This window comes from Hyperolius riggenbachi, chromosome 9 (genome assembly GCF_040937935.1).
Source record: "Hyperolius riggenbachi isolate aHypRig1 chromosome 9, aHypRig1.pri, whole genome shotgun sequence".
Lineage (NCBI taxonomy): Eukaryota > Metazoa > Chordata > Amphibia > Anura > Hyperoliidae > Hyperolius > Hyperolius riggenbachi.
Window position 1 is genome coordinate 95,123,648 of NC_090654.1, and position 19,436 is coordinate 95,143,083.

A 19,436-nucleotide genomic window follows, 5' to 3' on the forward strand; every position below is an offset into this window, starting at 1 on the left:
GTCCGCATATAAAATAGAAGTGCTGGCACCAACTATGCACATGGAAGCCAGATATCAGTAATTTGCTGGTTTTCTAATCAAATTCCACATCAGGTGACACTGCAGTCCAATTGGACTGCAGGTTGTCACCTGGGTAAGTTTCACTGTCTGGCCCACAAAGACTTCTACATCATTTTATGTATGTTCCGGCCCCCCAGCAGTCTGAAGTATGTTGACCTGGCCCTCGACCCAAGACGTTTGGGGACCCCTGCTCTATGCAGTCACAACTATGATAATATACATTAGTAAAAAAATAAATGGATATGGGGTTAACACTCTGCTGAGTAGAAATAGAGTTTCTTTCTAATACAATTTATGTTATTACAATTTTTTACTCTTATTACATTTCAGATAATGAAAGCTCTAGAGGGCAATAACAACACTGGGATTTCCTTTGGCTGTATGCAGTCTCTGTGTTCTCACTCCTGGGGGTTGTATGTTTGTATATTACATTCAGCATAACTCATTTAGACTGGCTAAGTCTTGTACAAGGAGAAATCAATGTCTTTTTTTCAGCGCAGAGTGAAAGATGGAAACACATTCATTTACATGAACTTCTTAGTTAAAAGTCAATCACAAAACCATTGAAATGCTTAAAAGGAACCTAAAATGATAAGGCTATGGAAGCTGACATATTTATTGTCATTGTCTGGGTGTCCCCCCGATCTTCTGCCTCTAATACTTTTAGCCATAGACCCTGAACAATCATGCGTATCAGGTGCTCTCACTCAAGTCTGACTGGATTAGCTGCATGCTTGTTTCAGGGTTGAGATTCAGATACTACTGATCAGAGCCGGGACAAGGTCCTCCAGCACCCAAGGTTGAGACACCAAAGTGCGCCCCCCCATCCCTGCCACCCCAGTCGTCACACACTGATTGCTATTAGACTAAGAGGCGCCACAGGGCCCACAACCTCCCCAACACCTTAATCTCTAGTTATCTGCCTTGCAGTCACTGCTATGTATCCCATTTTCTTATTTATTTCTGCTTCAAACACAATTAGGAATGACAGCTGAATGAATTGTGCGCCCCCTCCTACACTTCGCCCTGAGGCTGGAGCCTCTCCAGCCTATGCCTCGTCCCGGCCCTGCTACTGATGCCAGGTGTGTACACACAGTGAATGTTGCCTGCAGTGACCAGGACTCGGTGCCTCAGTTGACATTTTGGGAAGAAGCACTGTTGCTATAGAGGGAGAAGTGATAATGATGCAGCACATGATGGAAAAGTTTCTGGTGGGCAGGGTAAGGAGGGTAACAATGCTCGCAACTAAGATGAGCTAAGCCACTCTAGATCTTTCTGCGATACACCAGGTGACTGGCTGCACACACAATAGATTTTTGCCATAGATGACCCTGAACAGCCACCTCTGTCATGCAGGAGAACAGAGGCGCCAAAAGGATAAAAGGAAGCTAAATGAGCTTAAAAACCAAATCCTTGGTAAATAGAGGAGGTAGTGGTGGACTTGCCTCCTCCAAGTAAACACACAACGACTGTAGTAAAGACAGTCAATATATTTTATTTATGAACTCCAAATATGCAACGCGTTTTGTAGGTTTGATCCTGCTTCATCAGGCAATAACAACGGAGGAATAGCATATGTGACCACCTCTGTCAAGTTTAGACAAGAGTGCCCTTCAGGTTTTAGCCACAGAGAGATTTAAACATTACTTTTCAGTAAGTGAGTTGTTTTAGTCTGACTGCAGAGATACTGTGATTTAGAGCCCTGGTGTTTAACAGTTATAGTGACAGAAAAAGAAAAGAAAACAAGAACACAACCTAGTTCTAAGGTGGATTGGGACTTTACATATACATGCTTATCTCCTCCTGTCACAAGTCACTTTATGTACCCTGTAATGCTGTTTTTAAAGTGAGCACCTAACTTTTACATTGCCTTGTTGCTCCTCTTTGTGCAGGGGCGTAACTAGAAATCGCTGGGCACCTTGCGTAACTTTGGATGGGGTCCCCTCCCCCGCTTTCCACACATGGATACATACACATGCATACAGATAACTGACAGATGAGTGTGCTCACAGCCGTAGCTTATTACACTCACTCTGTCCATCTCTAATGGAGCAGAACTGTCACTGCAGATGACTCCAGCATCACTACAGTACACAGCGCTTCAAGAGGGGGTGGAGAGGAGGAAGGCAGGGTGCTGTACATAGGAACCTGCTGCGCACTGAATAGAGACTGTCTACAAATCTTTGTCTACAAAAATTTTTATAATTCATTATCTGTGGTTGAGTAGATGCAGTCATTAGAACAATTGTGCAGAGAGCAGAAAGCTTTTTCTCTCCCTTGCATGGTCTATTGTTACACCCCTGTCTTTGTGTATCAGATTCCTCAGGGGCCAGGAATGATCTGCAGTTGTACATAAGTCCTTTTACTGGCCTTCTGCAGCACCTGAAGATACACTTTGAACTTAAAGAAAAACAAAAGTTTGCTTTCCTAAAACAGAAAGAATTTGCGATAATTCAGGTTGGAGTGAGCTTGAGATGTCTCCCAGTGCAACACTGCTGAATATATGCAAATTAACCATTGTACCCTTAGAAGCTAAACACACCTCCAGAACCGCTGGAATGCAATGATGTGTCAGTTTGTTAATTTGTACAGAGCCATACTAATCCAACATGCATACAGACTGTTTCGGATTGTTTGATCCTCATCAGTGCATGTCATGGATTAATTTGGCTCTATGGAGTAGGGCTTGTAAATCCGAGAGGTACAGACTAACCATTGTAGTTCCTTACACACTCCAACGAGTTCTGGGTCACCATGAGCTTGCTGGTTAGTCTGAAATTAAAGAACAACTATCAAAGAAACTGTCCTTTTGTAAAACCCCACATACCTATAGAGCTTTTAGCCAGCAACAATAGAACGCTTTTCAGAGATCTCTCATCACAGCCTGTGTGAAAAAAATGCTTTGTTTATAAGCTGATTGTAACAGTTTGTGTTGGGGTCAGGCTAGAGCTATACCGTGTAGATAGGTTTGACCTCTCTGTTACTATTCACAGAGGAATGATTTACTGTTTGTTTCTGCCCTACTTACACACACACTGCTTTTTCACAGATCATATGAGAACAGCTGATGGATTTGTCAGCTACAGAGAAAGGATCTGAAGAGAAAGACCTGTACTTTATTCCTGTTATTGCATGCTTCCGCCCTCCCATTCAGAATAAAATAAAATCCATAAATAGTTTGTTGCCATACATTGTACTAGGGACATTATTTAAATGTTGTGATAGCAAGGGCTAATAGGCAAAGAAAATGGGTGAGTTGTATTTTACACCAAGATGGCGCCGGGTGAGGACGCCACGGCCACAGGGCTCCGGTCTTTTTTTCTCTCTTTCCCTTAACTCCCCCTCTGGTGACCTCCCGACTACATCCACCCACCTGGGGATGATGCAGGGGCCACGAAGGTGCCTCGCGGGCTGCTGGAGGATCGGGAGGTAGCGTGCTGCGGGGTGAGGATCGCTTGTCCGGGGAATCACTGCTGCCAGGGGAGCCGGGATGCCACTCTGGAGCCAGGGGACGCCGCACGCAGTGCCGCCTTCATGCCGCATATGTTCCGCCTCTCCTGCTGGGGACCACACGGAGAGGGGCAGCGAGAGCTCCAAACTGCCCTCGGCCGCTCTTGAATGTTGGGGGCTGCCGCCTGGGAAGAAGCCGCCACGTGCTCCCACCGCCACCACCAGCCGCCCAGGGCCGCCACCGGAGACCTCCCCCAGAGACCTCCCCATCACCGGGCGGGTGACCTGACGTCTGCAGCTCAGGATTGCTGGGGTTGCCGGACCCCCTCCACCACGGGTCGCCCAGGGGCCTAGGGACCAGCAAGGGCACATGGAAAACCCTCCTGGTGCAGAGGAGGCCTGACTGCAGCGGCTCCCCCAGTCACCATGGGAACGACCACGCTGCCACCCTGTAAATGGAGGGCCTGTTGCTGCTCCATCGCAGCCACAGAGAAGGTATGCTGCCCCTGGCCTGTCCACCACTGCTGCCCAGCCAGGGTGCCCCCCCCCGGCCCTATGTCCACCAATGCTGCTCAGCCGAGGTACCCCCCGGCCTCATGTCCACCACTGCTGCCCAGCCCAGGTGGCCCCAGGCCCCATGTCCACCACTGCTGCCCAGCCAGGGTGCCCCCCCCGGCCCTATGCCCACCAATGCTGCCCAGCCGAGGTGCCCCCCGGCCTCATGTCCATCACTGCTGCCCAGCCCGGGGGGCCCCAGGCCCCACGTCCACCACTGCTGCCCAGCAAAGGTGCCCCCTGGCACCACAGGTCCCCCACTGTGTCTGCACCCACATCACCCAGCCGTGCGGACTTTGAAATTAGGAGCGCTTCTCCTCGAGCAACCTGGCTCATGTGATCCCTGCTGTCCGCCTCCATCATGATCTCCCCCAGCTTCCTCTCTACTTTTCGTGGACAATCGGTAGCACCTGTCTAGTTGGGAGCGTGTCGCTGTGTAGCGTCCAGTGCTGAAAATGGCAGCGCTCATATCAGCTCTCAGGCTGCTCCTCCAGTCCCACTCTTTTCTGTTCCTGCTATCAGTGTATGTCTTGCTATGTTTATATTACGTTAATTGTACGTGTATGCTGTAATGCTATCAGTGTATGTTGCTATGTTTGTATTACGTTAATTGTACGTGTATGCTGTAATGCTCTGTTTGTATTACGTTAACTGTACGTATATGCTGTAATGCTCTCTGTTTTTGCTTTTGATTCTGCTTTTATTGTTTATACGTATGTACCATGCTTAACTGTATACAACGCTCTGCTTAAATGTACGCACAAACTGTAATGTTGTCCTATGTATGCTTGTCCCACGTCTATGTATGTACCATGCTTAACCGTGCTATTTTCTTGTTTTTCATCAATGACCCTGTATGCGCCAAAACCAATTCCGGGTACAATCCACCTTTGTACTTGGCGAAATAAATTCTGATTCTAATTCTTATTCTATTTATAGTAGTATTACTTATTTTAAAACTATAAGGGATGGAATTGGAGAAATGTTTTTTTTTTGTTTTTATTTATTATTTTTTCTTGTATTTGCCTATAAAATGCATACAAAATAAACTAATTACTGAAAACAAGTATCACCCACAAAAAGCCTAATTTGTGGCAAAAAAAGAAGATATAGACCATTCAAGTTAGAAGCAGTGATAAAGTTAATGCCAAATGAAGGAGCGCTGACAGGTGAAAATGGCTTTTGGCTTTAAAGAGTAACTGTTAGGCATAACATAAAAAATCAATTCTCTATTTTTATCTGGTAAACAAATAATAAGGATGCTAACAAGGCAATCCAAAAGTTAAAAATCACTCTTACTTTTCGTCTCAATAGACTATAATTTACCTGGTCCCCTGGCTCCTATTTGGTACAAGTGCCACAAATGAGAAGTTGCAGTGCATGCTGTTTTTTTCTTGTTTACTTTCCTCCCCTTTTCCCCCTCAGACATAACTAATGCAGCCTGATTGGCTGAAGTTTCTTTCGCTCCCGTTTTCCCCTCCCACACCTCTTTTCTCTCTGATTGGCCAATATTTCTTGTGCTGAGAAGCTGAGAAAGTGGCTCCACTGAAATCCGATCCATACAAATAAACCAAGTCTGCAAAGTACTGCAAAGCTGTGTGGGAATTTTTAAAGACTTGGAGGAAGCCATGCAAGCATAGTAAGGGCCTGTACACACTGCTGCGCTTTCGCTGCGCTTTTCAAATCGCATGCGCTTTTTAATCGCAAGGTCTTTTGAAAAATAATGAAAATCGTGGAGACCTGTACACACTGGTGCGATGCGCTTTTCCTATTCTCATGAAGGCTTGCGATTTAAAAATCGCATGCGATTTTAAAAGCACAGCGGTGTGTACAGGCCCTAAGAGTGAAAACAGAGTAAGGGCCTGTTCACACTATGTAACGATTGGTGTAGCAACACAGATGTCTGATTATGTGTGATCTGCAGAATCACCAATAATACAGACGTTATACCTGATTATGTGGTGATGTGCAGTATCACAAATAATACAAGTATAGCTGGTAAGCAACGAGGTATGTAGTGCTTGGTGCAACAGTAACAGAATAGTTTAACTAAACCTCACCAGAGGAGCTGGTGGGTAGTGTTGGGCGAACACCTGGATGTTCGGGTTCGGGCCGAACAGGCCGAACATGGGCCAGATGTTCGGCATGTTCGGCCCGAACGCCGAACTCAATGGGAGTCAATGGGACCCCCGAACATGCCCATTTTGGGGGCCCCATGGGGTCGCAGGCATAAGGGGGGAGCATGCCCCGGTCGCGGGGGGGGTCGGAAATTCCCCCCACCCCCTCCGCTAGCGCTCCCCCCTCTGCCCGCTTCCCCATACAAAAAGTTTGAAACAAGTTCAATAGTACCTGGGCTGGTGGCACTGGCTGGCAGTGGAGTGAGGAGGAGGAGGAGTCCGAGTAGCAGAGTGACGTTGAGGCCGGGCAGCGAGCGGTTCAGCGCTAGTACCCTTGTGGTACTTCCGCCCTTTCTCTGACCTCACGTCCTCTGCGTGATGACGCATACGAGGGTACGCGTGATGCGTACCCTCGTATGCAGAGGACGTGAGGTCAGAGAAAGGGCGGAAGTACCACAAGGGTACTAGCGCTGAACCGCCCGCTGCCCGGCCTCAACGTCACTCTGCTACTCGGACTCCTCCTCCTCCTCACTCCACTGCCAGCCAGTGCCACCAGCCCAGGTACTATTGAACTTGTTTCAAACTTTTTGTATGGGGAAGCGGGCAGAGGGGGGAGCGCTAGCGGAGGGGGTGGGGGGAATTTCCGACCCCCCCGCGATCGGGGCATGCTCCCCCCTTATGCCTGCGACCCCATGGGGGGCAATATTCGGCCGAACAGGGCCCTGTTCGGCCGAACAAGGGCCCTGTTCGGCCATGCATTCAGTAGTTCGGCGAACCCCGAACAGTTTGGCCGAACACCACCAGGTGTTCGGCCGAACTCGAACATCACCCGAACAGGGTGATGTTCTGCAGAACCCGAACAGTGGCGAACACTGTTCGCCCAACACTACTGGTGGGTACTATAGTACACTGTAACTGATTAGTTTGGCTTAACCTCACCAGAGGAGCTGGTGGGTACTATTAGAACACAATAACTGATTAGTTTGGCTTAACCTCACCAGAGGAGCTGGTGGGTACTATTAGAACACAGTAACTGATAGTTTGGCTAAACCTCACCAGAGGAGCTGGTGGGTACTATCAGAACACAATAACTGATAGTTTGGCTTCACCTCACCAGAGGAGCTGGTGGGTACTATCAGTAGAGCACCTCACTAGTGACAAGGGCTCACAGGTGAGTAGAGAGGTCAGACAGGCTATGATCAGTAACGAGCGAGCAGGCACAGTACAGATTCGACAGGCAAGAGAATAGTAAGAAATCAGGCAGGGTTCAGCAACAGAGTCAGATGGGCAGATGTACAGGAACGATAAGCAAGAGCAGAGTCAGAGGGTAGCAAGAGTCATACACAGAATATCAATAAACAGTAAACAATATCCTAGTCTTGTGTGAAATTCCTGGTTTTCTCCCAGATCAAAGCACACCGGATACTATCTAAAGTCTGAGCGCTAGCACATAAGTATTCGCAACAGCAGACCAGTTGCGAGTGAACAGAGAAGGCTTATGAAGCAGAAGCGACCCCACCGCCACGCCCACAACAATCAACCAATCCGGAGTGCCGCGAGTCTCCTCTGACGTCAGCCGACCGGCTGGTCAGCTGACGCGCCTCCTCCCTGCATAAAGGTCCTGTCTCCGCGCGCGCGATACGGCAACTACATGTGCAAACGACAGACCCGTTCTCGGCGTACTAGACGCCAGAGGCACGGACGAGGTCCCTGAACATGAAGGCAAGGCGGCTGCGGAAACACCCTGAGTGTCCGCAGCCGCCATTACTGCGGGTGTTACACACTACAAGAGCTTCTTAAACGCTAGAGATTTTAAAAGCTCTTGCTAATGCAATGCTATGGGGGATTTTTACAAAATCCCATAGCTCCAATGTGAACACTCACATAGGATAACATTAGCAAGAGCTTTTAAAATCACAAGCGCTCAGAAAAGCTCTCATAGTGTGAACATGCCCTAAGGGAGGAAAAGACATCAGGATTGGCTTCAGACACAGGGATTCCAAGATGGCAACTTACAGAAACAGAATTATCTTAAAGAGACTCCGTAACAAAAATTTCATCCGGTTTTCTTCCATCCTACGAATTCCAAAATCTATTCTAATGTGCTCTGGCTTACTGCAGCACGTTCTACTATCACCATCTCTGTAATAAATCAACTTATCTCTCCCCTGTCAGACTTGTCGGCCTGTGTCTGGAAGGCTGCCAAGTTCTTCAGTGTTGTGGTTCTGTGATGCATCTCCCCCCTCCAGGCCCCTCTATGCACACTAGCCTGTGTGTTATTTAGATTAGTGCAGCTTCTCTCTGCTCTATTATCTTTTACAAGCTGGATAAATCCTCCTCTGAGCTGGCTGGGCTTTCACATACTGAGGAATTACATATAGGCAGAGCTGTCTGCACTCTGCAGGAAGAAACAGCCTGACACTTCAGTGGAAGATAGCTGCAGGGGGAAAGAAACACACAAATGATCTCTTGAGATTAAAAAGGAAGGCTGTATACAGCCTGCTTGTGTATGGATGTATTTTCTATGTGTGGACATACTGTACATCAACCTACTTCCTGTTTTGGTGGCCATTTTGTTTGTTTATAAACAAACTTTTTAAAACTGTTTTTAACCACTTTTAATGCGGCGGGGAGCAGCGAAATTGTGACACAGGGTAATAGGAGATGTCCCCTAACGCACTGGTATGTTTACTTTTGTGCGATTTTAACAATACAGATTCTCTTTAATTTACTATATACTCACTGAAATCAAAATGTGGACAGTGCAATACATATGTTATGTAAGTAGACCAAGTATGTATCTACAAATATGTGGTTTTTTTTCTAAGATAGTATGGCTAACACCTCCTCTTTAAGGTAAAATGGCCTGTGGTTTGAAGTGGTTAAAGCTTGCATCTGTAAAAGGAAGAATTTCAGAGTTTACAAATACATTTAACTATATCAGACATACTTTTACTTCCCTAGAACAATACTATTTTTCAAGCTTTGGAGGAGGAGGAGGACTGAGCTGCTTTGTTCTTTTTTTTTAGTCAACCTTACCAACGTATAGGATAATTTAAGCATATTGTGTAGCTCGCTTTATACATACACCCAGGGTGTAACGGTGGGGGGGGGGGCACTCCTGCAACTGCAGGGGGAGCCAGGGATGTTGGAGGCCCCAACTACTAACCTTCCCTTCCTCTGTTACTCCAGATCAGGTGTTTTTGTGGCCAGACTAGTTTTGGGTGTGAATATCCTGATGGCCGTACTTGTTTTATGAGCCTTGTAAGATGGTTGTGACCATAAATGGGGCACCTTCAAAGTTTTGCTGGTAGGCCCCTTGATTTGTAGTTAGGCCCCTGCATACATCACTGCTTGTTACTCCAGGAACGTAAGTGTTACATTTATAAAACAGGTTACACAATGTATGTAACTAGCTATAAAAATAGTGCATCATAAAAACAGGTAAACATAACGTCTTCTGTCTACTCGTGTTAAGTTTACGTTCTTTGTTGAATTTACCCTATACATTTTTTCAATGCTACTGATATATATATATATACTGTATATATTTATGGCCTGGAATCAATAATAGCGGTGAGTGAGCTACGCAGATACAGTTGCTAATGTCAGAAAATATATTACCACCTGATCATTGTGATTGTTTGATCATGGTGTTGATGTGACTGGGAGCCACATTATCAGTTTCCTGCCCTCTTACTCAGCTTCTCACCATTTGCTGAATGCAGGGAGACTAAAGCCAATAGTGAGAAGTGAAAGTGAAAATAAACGTATGAGATGATGTGTAACATTCATGTACAGCACTTCTTGTCTTTCATGAACAGCTCCTTGGGCAACAGCACCCCACTTCCCTTAGTTGCTTCCCATTTGCAGACTTCCTTTTTAATATATTCGGAGCTTCCTTTTCCATATGCAGCAACTTTTCCTCCATGTCCAGCTACTGCATTGGCCAGCAGCCACCCAAGACATGAACCATTGTGACCTTTCCAGATATCCGGCCCTTCGAAGGAATATGCTACTGGTATAGAGCAGACTCTGTTATTTTTCAATATACATTTCCCCTGCCAAGTAGTGGTATGGACGACATTCTCCTCTCATGGAGGGTTACTACAGCATGTAGTGTTATGGACTTTGTTCTTTTCCATTAACCACTTTGCATCCAGACCTTGTTTCCCCCAATGGACCAGAGCAGTTTTTATATTTTAGCTATGTCTCTGTTTAATCAGCAATAACTATATCCATACTTATGGTATCTAAATTAAATATATATTGTTTTGGTTTTTTTTCAAGACAAACTAGGCTTTTATTGTATGACTGTTTTTATCTTAAACAATCTTTGTTTTCTATGAATTTTAATGGGAAAAAGAGGAAAAAAATAGAAAAAATACATTATTTCTCTGTTTTACCAATTCCAGTCTAAAAATAAAAAGATCTACTGTTGATAAAAAACCACAAATTTTGTTTGGCTGTTTCTAAAGTATATCACAAAACTTAGATTATGTTCCTGTCACAATTTATGGTGAGGATATTTCATTCTGAACTAATACTACAATGTGTATTTTTCACTATGAGCTGAGAAAAAAGCATTTTTAATGGTAAAAATCAAGCAACATATATTCCTTTTCACCAATAAGTGCTGCATCAGACAGTGCCAGAGGTGTGCACAGGAACAATGCCCAACCGTGCACAGCTGTGCTTCAGCTACATGACTTATGCTGGGAAGAGACGGTACGTTTTCGCCGCTCGATTGAACCATTTAGAAGGCTCGATTGATAATTTCCGGCATGTCCGATCACCCGCCCGATCGATTCCGTGCTCGATACCGCATGGTGGACAATGGAAAAAGATAAGGAAAACAAGCAGAAGATAAGAGTATCGCCCGCGGAATCGAGTGGGGAATCGATCGGGCGGCAGAACCGAGCCACGAAAAAGTACCGTCTCTTCCCAGCATTATATCTAAGTCCTCGAGGCTTAGATGGAGTCCCAGAGGACATAGATTATACTGTAGTGGTGGATAAAGTGGTTAAGGATTTTTCCAACATGTAAATGTTCACTGTCACATGTAGTGGTGGAATGGGCTCTGCTATTCTCTCACAAAGGGCAACCCCTACAGGTACAGATGTGGGCTCAATCCTTCTCTCACAAATGGCTACGCTGGAAATCGGCACGTCTTCTCTTCCACAAATTAAACATAAGTAGCACTGCTGGTGTATCTCAGTCCACACTTATGATAAAAGACTTTAGAGAAGTTGGGGAAAGTCCGCAATAGAATTGATACTCTGAACAGGGAAAGCCTTTACCAACAACCCATGTAGGTAGGATTCTGAATTACAGAGGTCAAGAAGTGCCTTGGAAAAATCATCTTCGCTGACAAGGAAGAGCTGGGACCATAACTGCCAGGCAACCTTTCTATTATACATTTTCTGCTAGGAAAATTGAAGTGTGGAAGAACTATATTATTCATACACATTCATGGCATCAAAAACCGTTATCTTTTCTGACTTTTCTGACTTTCATTAAAGTTGGAAAGCTCAGATTTACTGGTGTACAGCCCATGTTTTTTAAGAAAAGTAAAACATCAGATCCGGGAAATTATATATCTGTGAGCTTAAAGGGGTACTACAGAGAAAAATTGTAAAATTTAAGATATGTGCAAACATAGACACATAAGGAGTACATTTTTTACAGAGTAAAATGAGTCATACATTACTTTTCTCCTATGTTGCTGTCACTTACAGTAGGTAGTAGAAATCTGACAGAAGCAACAGGTTTTGGACTAGTCCATCTCTTCATAGGGGATTCTCTTCAAGGTTTTTATTCTTTATAAAGATATTCCCTAAAAAGGATTTAAACACTGATGCTGGCCAGCTTCCCTGCTCGCTACACAGTTTTTTGGCAGTTGGGCAACTGCCATTTAATAAGTGCTTTTGAAAATAAATAAATCCCTTAGAATCCCCCATGAAGATATGGACTAGTCCAAAACCTGTCACTTCTGTCAGATTTCTACTACCTACTGTAAGTGACAGCAACATAGGAGAAAGGTAATTTATGGCTCATTTTACTCTGGAAAAAAACATACTTCTTATTTGTATATGTTTGCACATATTCAAAATTTTACAATGTTTTGCCATAGTGCCCCTTTAACATCAGTTGTGTGCAAACAAGGATGCTATGCATAGGATGCTATGCATACGAGTTAACAGTGGTATAGACTGTGTATATTACAGGCATAGTTCACATACTATCTCTAGTAATTCTGTGCAGGTGGGTGCAGGGGGAAGAAGTGCATTTCGCGCACATGCGCTCCTACAGAGGCTTGTAGCCTCCCTAGAAAACCTTTATAGAAAGCAAAGCGAGTTAAGCATATCTTTCTGTTCTTCTCCAGGCCCCAGATGAAGAGCATGGACTGTGCAAACCACACATCTTTAGACATGTTCATTCTTCTTGGTTTGTCAGAGGTCCCTTACTTCCAAGTCATCTGTTTCTTACTGTTCTTAGTTATGTACATACTGACTGTTTTGGGAAATCTTCTCCTAATCCTAGTAGTGAGTATCAACCCAAATCTACAGACCCCAATGTACTATTTGCTGCGTACGCTCTCTATTATTGACTTTGGCTTCTCATCTAGTGTTGTTCCTGAAATACTGGTGAACACTCTTTCCAAGGACAGAAGTATCTCTCTGGTGGGTTGTGCTGTCCAAATGTTTGCCTATGTAGCGTTAGGACAAACAGAGTGCATTCTTCTTGCCATCATGGCCTATGACAGGTTTGCTGCTATCTGTAAACCCCTGCACTACAATACTATCATGAACAAGACTTTATGTCAGTTTTTAGTGGCTGGATCATGGAGCTTTTGTTGCATAACCTCCATCATCCATGATGCGCTGATCTTTGTGATGCCCTATTTTCGGTCCATCCATATCAACCATTTCTTTTGCGAGGTACCTCCTTTGCTGCAAATATCTTGCAGAGATACAAGGCTGAATCAGGCGCTAGTGTATGTAACAGCAGTGATCATAGTTATGTGTTCCTTTCTGCTGATTATCATTTCATATTTAAACATAATCTGTACTATCATAAAGATCCGTTCCTCACGCGGAAGGCAAAAGGCTTTCTCTACATGCAGCTCCCACCTTATGGTTGTTGCTATCTACTTTGGGACCATTATGTTAATTTCTATGAGACCCTCTTCCACTCACTTTCCAGAATCAGACAAAATATTTTCCATGCTGTATACTGCAGTGACACCAATGTTAAATCCTTTCATCTATAGTATAAGAAATAAGGAGGTTAAGGGGACAGTAAAAACTTTTTTAAAGTTGCTATAATTACATCATTTTCATATCAAGGAAGAGAGGAATCAAAGATTCATCCACCTTTTGTATCTCATTACCTGTAAGTCTCCATTTACACTTAATCAGTTGGTACGAGAAAAAAATTCTTCTCCATAGCAGTGTATTGTTTGTGAAAAAGATTTCAGTTAAAACACTTTAAGTGTGAACTGAGCCAAAGGAAAACATGGGCATTACTTTGAAAATCAGTTGTCCTTTCAGTTATAACTGAGAGCAACTGATTAAGTGAAAATGGGGCCTATTACTCGCCTGTCCATGCGGTGGTCTAATACCACTGGTTGCAGGTGTGTTCATGTGTGCATTGTGGTGTCCGACTTGCACACTCATGCACAGAGTTTGGTTCATATGATTATGCATGCATGGCCTATAATAGCCATCTCCAGCAAACATCTAGTGCTGAGACCTCTGACAGCTGACATGGTTGAACCTGCCCTAGTACCAGGTATTTGCCTATCTGGGTATCTGGTCCTGATTGATAGCCCTGTTCTCAATCCAGCTTGTTTAGCTATCCTTGATCTGATCCTTTGCTTCAACCTCTGTACATGATGTCAACTTGTCTGTCTAACCCATGCCAGGACCTCAACTTGTAACCTCAGTCAAGACTTTTTTCTGCTTGTCCCAACTATCTATCTATCTATCTATCTATCTATCTATCTATCTATCTATCTATCTATCTATCTATCTATAGTCTTTTCTATAAGTCACTAACTATCCCTCACAGAGGCTCACAATCTAATCCTTATCATAACCCCATGTCCATTGTATTCTTTGGCCAATTTTAGACCATACAATCGCTATGCAGATGGTGGTCCAGCTGGGATTCGAACCGGATGAAGTGTGATTGACTACGCCACCATGCTGTCTTCTACAGCTAAAATCCTGATATAATAATAAGATCACATGACCAAACACTCCTAATACATGGGAGTTACAAACAAGTCCTGTGTGTGTGTGTGTGTGCGTGCGTGCGTGTGTGTGTGTGTGTGTGTGTGTGCGTGCGTGCGTGCGTGCGTATGTGTGTGTGTGTGTGCGTGCGTGCGTGCGTGCGTGCGTGTGTATGTGTGTGTGTCAGGCTATAGTAATGCAACTTAAATTACCAAGTGTTGCTTGAATTTCTGAACAAATAACATTTATTTTTACATTCAACATTTGAAACAAAGACAACAAAAACGAACATGACTTAGATTAAATTATAGCATACATATTTTACATATTGAATAAGGAGAGTCCTGAAGAAGATGGGATTGTCTTTTCTTCTTGGAAACAAAGGACATACAATATTACCAATTGACGTAAGAGTCAGGGGTCTTTATTCAATTCACTTGATCTCCCTAGTTTTCTCCCAGGAGATCATTTTTCATCTTCTGTTTAAAATAACTATTCAGCACTCTGCAAATGAAAAAGTTCCTTGCTTGCTGGAGGGTTAAAAGGCCTTTTATCAATAAGGTGTAAAATATCACCTAGGAGAAAACTTAGGATAAAGAGTAAATTGAATAAGGCCCAGGGTGCTCGGTCTTATTGTACACCAGGGATACAGTATGAAAACTGAATTATTATCTTTTCAAACAATTCTTAAAAGCATCACCATAGTGGACAAAGTACCATGGGAAGTTACACAATGGGGTTGATTGACTAAACATCGGTAATACTACCATGCAAGCACAGCACCTGACAATATAACCATTATGTCCGTATGTAAGTACCGCAAGATAGTAGCGTGACCCGCAGTACTCCAGTATCGTGATCACTACTAGAGTACTGTGGGTCATGCTACTATCATATCTCACAGTATTTACATCGTATCTCGTGGTATCTACGCGTGAAAGTAACGGTAACATTGCATAGTAATATTACCGATGTTTAGTGAATCAACTCCAATGTCCACAACACATAAATCTAACTGACCTCCCAACCGATTCCCAACCCTAACCAATCCCCCACCGCAAAATACCTAATCCTAATCGACCCCCAACCATTGCATAACCCGTTATGCAATATACTATGGTGAAATGCCTATTTACTGGTAAATCAAATAAATAAACAAATAATATCACAGTTGTAAAAAAATGTATTTTTTTAATTTGATTTATTAGTAAATAAGTGTTTCACTGTAGTATATTTTTTCAATTAATTTTTATCTTGCATGCTAGAAAACAGTACCTGAGTATACTGTTTTATGCCTCCCAGATACTGCAATATTGTGTTGTTCGCAATAACTGTTAACTTCCCTAGCGGTTATACACGTCAATACAAGACATGTTGTGAACAGTATTGATGTGCATACACGTCAATACTCTCCTGCACTGTATACTAGACCCTTGCTTGACACATTTTGGCAAGTTACAGGAAAAAACAGGTTATGAAAATTAATTTGATCATGATCACCTTTTCCGCAGAAATCCTGGTGAAATTGAATGCCAGGGAGGTTAAGACAAAATGGTTGGGTGTAAGACCTTATTTCCCTTCAGTTTTTACAAATTAGATTTAATATATTTTAGATAGAAGATGGCCAATTGGTGTGTAGAAAAACGGACCAGAAACAGGGCTGAATGTCTGAAAATGTGAAAATGCCATATAGAATGTGGCCAGTGGGAAATGCTCCACAAAGTGGTGGTAAGGGGAATGTATATGGAAGAGGGGAGATGCAAAGGAAATAAATAGACTGTACACTGATAAGGGAGGAGGAGCTCACAGAGTGGGGGTTGGTGGTGTGGTACATAATAGGCTGCACATGGAAAGAAGGGAAATTTGTTGCACGAAAGTGGACTGTCCAAGACATTTGGCCTGGAGGAGGGCCCAAAAATATATAAAGGCAAACAGGAGTTTATTTGAGAACAGTGAAGAACATTGGAGAACATAAGTGATCTAATTAACCTTTCCGCATTGTGTTCCCTGGGGTGGCAAAAGTTTGAAATGCTCAATTTGGATTTATCAGATTATAGCAAGTGTAAACTAAAAACAGGCACATGCACATGCCAATACCAATATCTGTTTTTAAATAGATCATGGGCAACCTAAATAGTTTTTTTTTTTAAATGCAGCTGCATGCGCATGACAATAGTAACACAACCACTAATTCAACAACCATAAAGGACTCATGAGGCGATGAATACAATCTATTTTTACGCGCCTGGGGCAAGCATACAAATAACTATGCTCTGCTCCTTTCCTTCTTTTTTCTGCCTGAGTTAACATTCAGGTATGCAACTGAAAGTTTGGCTTCAGTCAAGATCCATTTGAACTATAGCGTCCTTCACTGACAAGGAGTTATTGCCATAAAGTATTTTCCTGGCAGAGAACAGCTTCTGAGAGGAGGTGATAGATAAAAAAGGTCAATAGTTGATATATATTAGCTACTGGGAAACTAAAACACTATGTTATTAAGATGAGATAAAACAATACATTTTAGTTTTTTTAAATAAATTAAAGGTGTGGGATATCTAAAAAAAAAGTAATTTGAAGTGTGTACAGAATCCTCCCTGTGTACCAAGAGGGACCTCATCACAGAAATCATCCTTTGATCAGCACCACTCTAGTAAAAACACAAAATGTATTGAAAAGGATTACCACTTCACCAGTGATGTCAGGCAGCTATAGCCACTGTTTTGGGCAAACAATGTTTTTTACGAGCCGCCCAGCAATTATTGATGTGATTTAAATAGTTTTTTTTTAATAAATGTAGTGTTCTTACAAGAGTGGTGGGGATCAAAAGCGATTTTTAGTAATAGGATAGATACAATTGCTTAGCTCATCATTTTCACTTAAGTTCACTTTAAGCAGTCTTTGCTATGTTGTGATATGACCCTAATGAGGGTTTAAAACTTTTACAAGTTAATAGAAGACAGTAAAATAAATAAATTCACATGTGGTCTCCAGTGTTTTCCAGCTGTGGTAAATCAGTCCCCAGAGTCTCTAAACGCTAAAGATTCCTTGTGGCTTCAGAATCAGCACCCACAGTCTTTGGGGAAATGAAAACAATGGTTATTTATTGCTGAAATGCCCATGGTTTCTGTCAAGCAGGCGTCTTCCACTTCCTTTATTTCCAACCCACTAACTTCATCCAAACCTGTAAAGGGAAGTAGGAATTCATCAGACAAACAAGCAAATGTAGTCATTAAAGTGTGAAGGTGACATTTGGCCTGCACAGAGCCGGGGTCACACCACAGCGCTGACGAGATGTTCAACTCTTCCCTACTCTAAAAAGAACAAATCAGCAGATACGTGTTTGTTCTGTCCCTGTTAAAAGAATATGTTTGAAATTCTCTAAGGCTGGACATACACAGGTCAATTATGGCCAGATGTGCCAAGTCAATTGATCCACGTTCAATTGGAATTTGCAATATCTACAATGCATGGAAAACTTAATTTTGATCAGTTTCAGAAGAAATCTATCAAGCATTGATCAAATCACTAGGGTTGTACTGCTTGATGCAAGGTAACAATATAGGCCATGGATCCCCACTTCTTCTGCTCCACCCCCAATTGTACGGAGAATTCCCAAGATATCTGATCAGACTTTTGAGCAATATACTATGCAACATTGATCAGTAGTGAATCAATTGGATATAGGCCTGTGCAATAGCTGTTCAGCAGATTCTATCAAAGTATTTGAATTGATCACAAAAACAGATACAAGTATGGCTGGCTTAAGGGACATAATTTTGACATTCTTTAGTGTGTCCTCGCTTTTGTTGCCAGTGGTTTACACATTAATGGCTGGGTGATGAGTTATTTTGATGGGACAGCAAATTTACACTATTATACAAGCTATACACCGATGACTTAACATTGTATCAAAGCATAACTTACATTTTTTTTCCATCAAAAGATATAATAAAATATTTACAAAACTGTAAGAGTTGTACTTACTTATGTTAGATACTTTATATATAAATATATACATACTGTATATACGTGTGTGTGTGTATATAAATGTATATTTCTTGTGGGGACTGGGGATCTCCAGGCTGCATGCATGGTTTGCATAGTATTGCATATAATTTGGTTTGTGGTGCTCATCCCTTGGTATTTATAAATATATATGTACAGACTGCCGCTGGTCTGAACAGGTAAAAAGTCCTATTGCCTATGTCTCGCGTGCTGCTTTTGGCATCTGGAAGCCTCCTTTACTAAGTAGATCCAAGATGCCCAAGACATTTCTTACCGCCGCTGACCGCCATCTTGTTCCACCATCCCACGCTGCTCCTCTGCTCCTTTTTGCTGTTGACTCTCCAGCTATAATGCTAATGGTGTAAAAACTAGAACTCTATAGTGCATTTCAATATGGCTAAATTGCAGGCAGGGTTGCTCTTGAGTACCTCGTGATCACGATCATTTTTTTGGCTCCGAATTCAGAAAAATTCCGAATCCATGATCAATACAGATCATGGATTCTGAATTCGCATCAATTCGTGATTAGCGAAAATTCGATCGTGATCACAGCGAAAATCCGCGATCACAAATTCGCATTGCACATGCGTGGTAACCATTGGCTGACGTTGTTGGGCCAATCAGAGGGCCCCCAGCCGAAGCACTAGTAACCAATCAGAGGAGGGGAGCCTGGCCCTACCCTCCTTTATATAAGGCGGGGGCCATTTTAGGATTTCGTCCTTGCTGTGTGACTTGTGGTACTGAGAGCATCTCCACTGCTGCTGTGTGTCCGAGCAAGTGCTTTCACTTTGAAAACAGAGCGTTTTGCATACTAACCACATTGTGAACACCTTAATTACCGTATATTGCTGTATGCGTAGATAGTGATTTGAGTGTTATAGTCAGCTAGTGTATACTGTATACTGTGCTAGGCTAGTGTTAGGTCTGTGTGCATGCTAGGGTAGCCTTAGCCTAGTTACAGTAGCTGTCGTGTAGTGTAGTTCATCATTTGTACTGTTGTTTATTGCTTCAT

General features: G+C 43.1%; 1 protein-coding gene across 1 annotated transcript; it reads left to right on the forward strand.

The window, feature by feature from the left end:
- Positions 1-12,583: 12,583 nt before the first annotated feature.
- LOC137533487 (olfactory receptor 5V1-like) lies at positions 12,584-13,510 on the forward strand. Its single transcript, XM_068254867.1, has one exon. It carries the CDS (start codon positions 12,584-12,586, stop codon positions 13,508-13,510), a length of 927 nt encoding a protein of 308 aa, XP_068110968.1.
- The last annotated feature ends 5,926 nt before the right edge of the window (positions 13,511-19,436 follow it).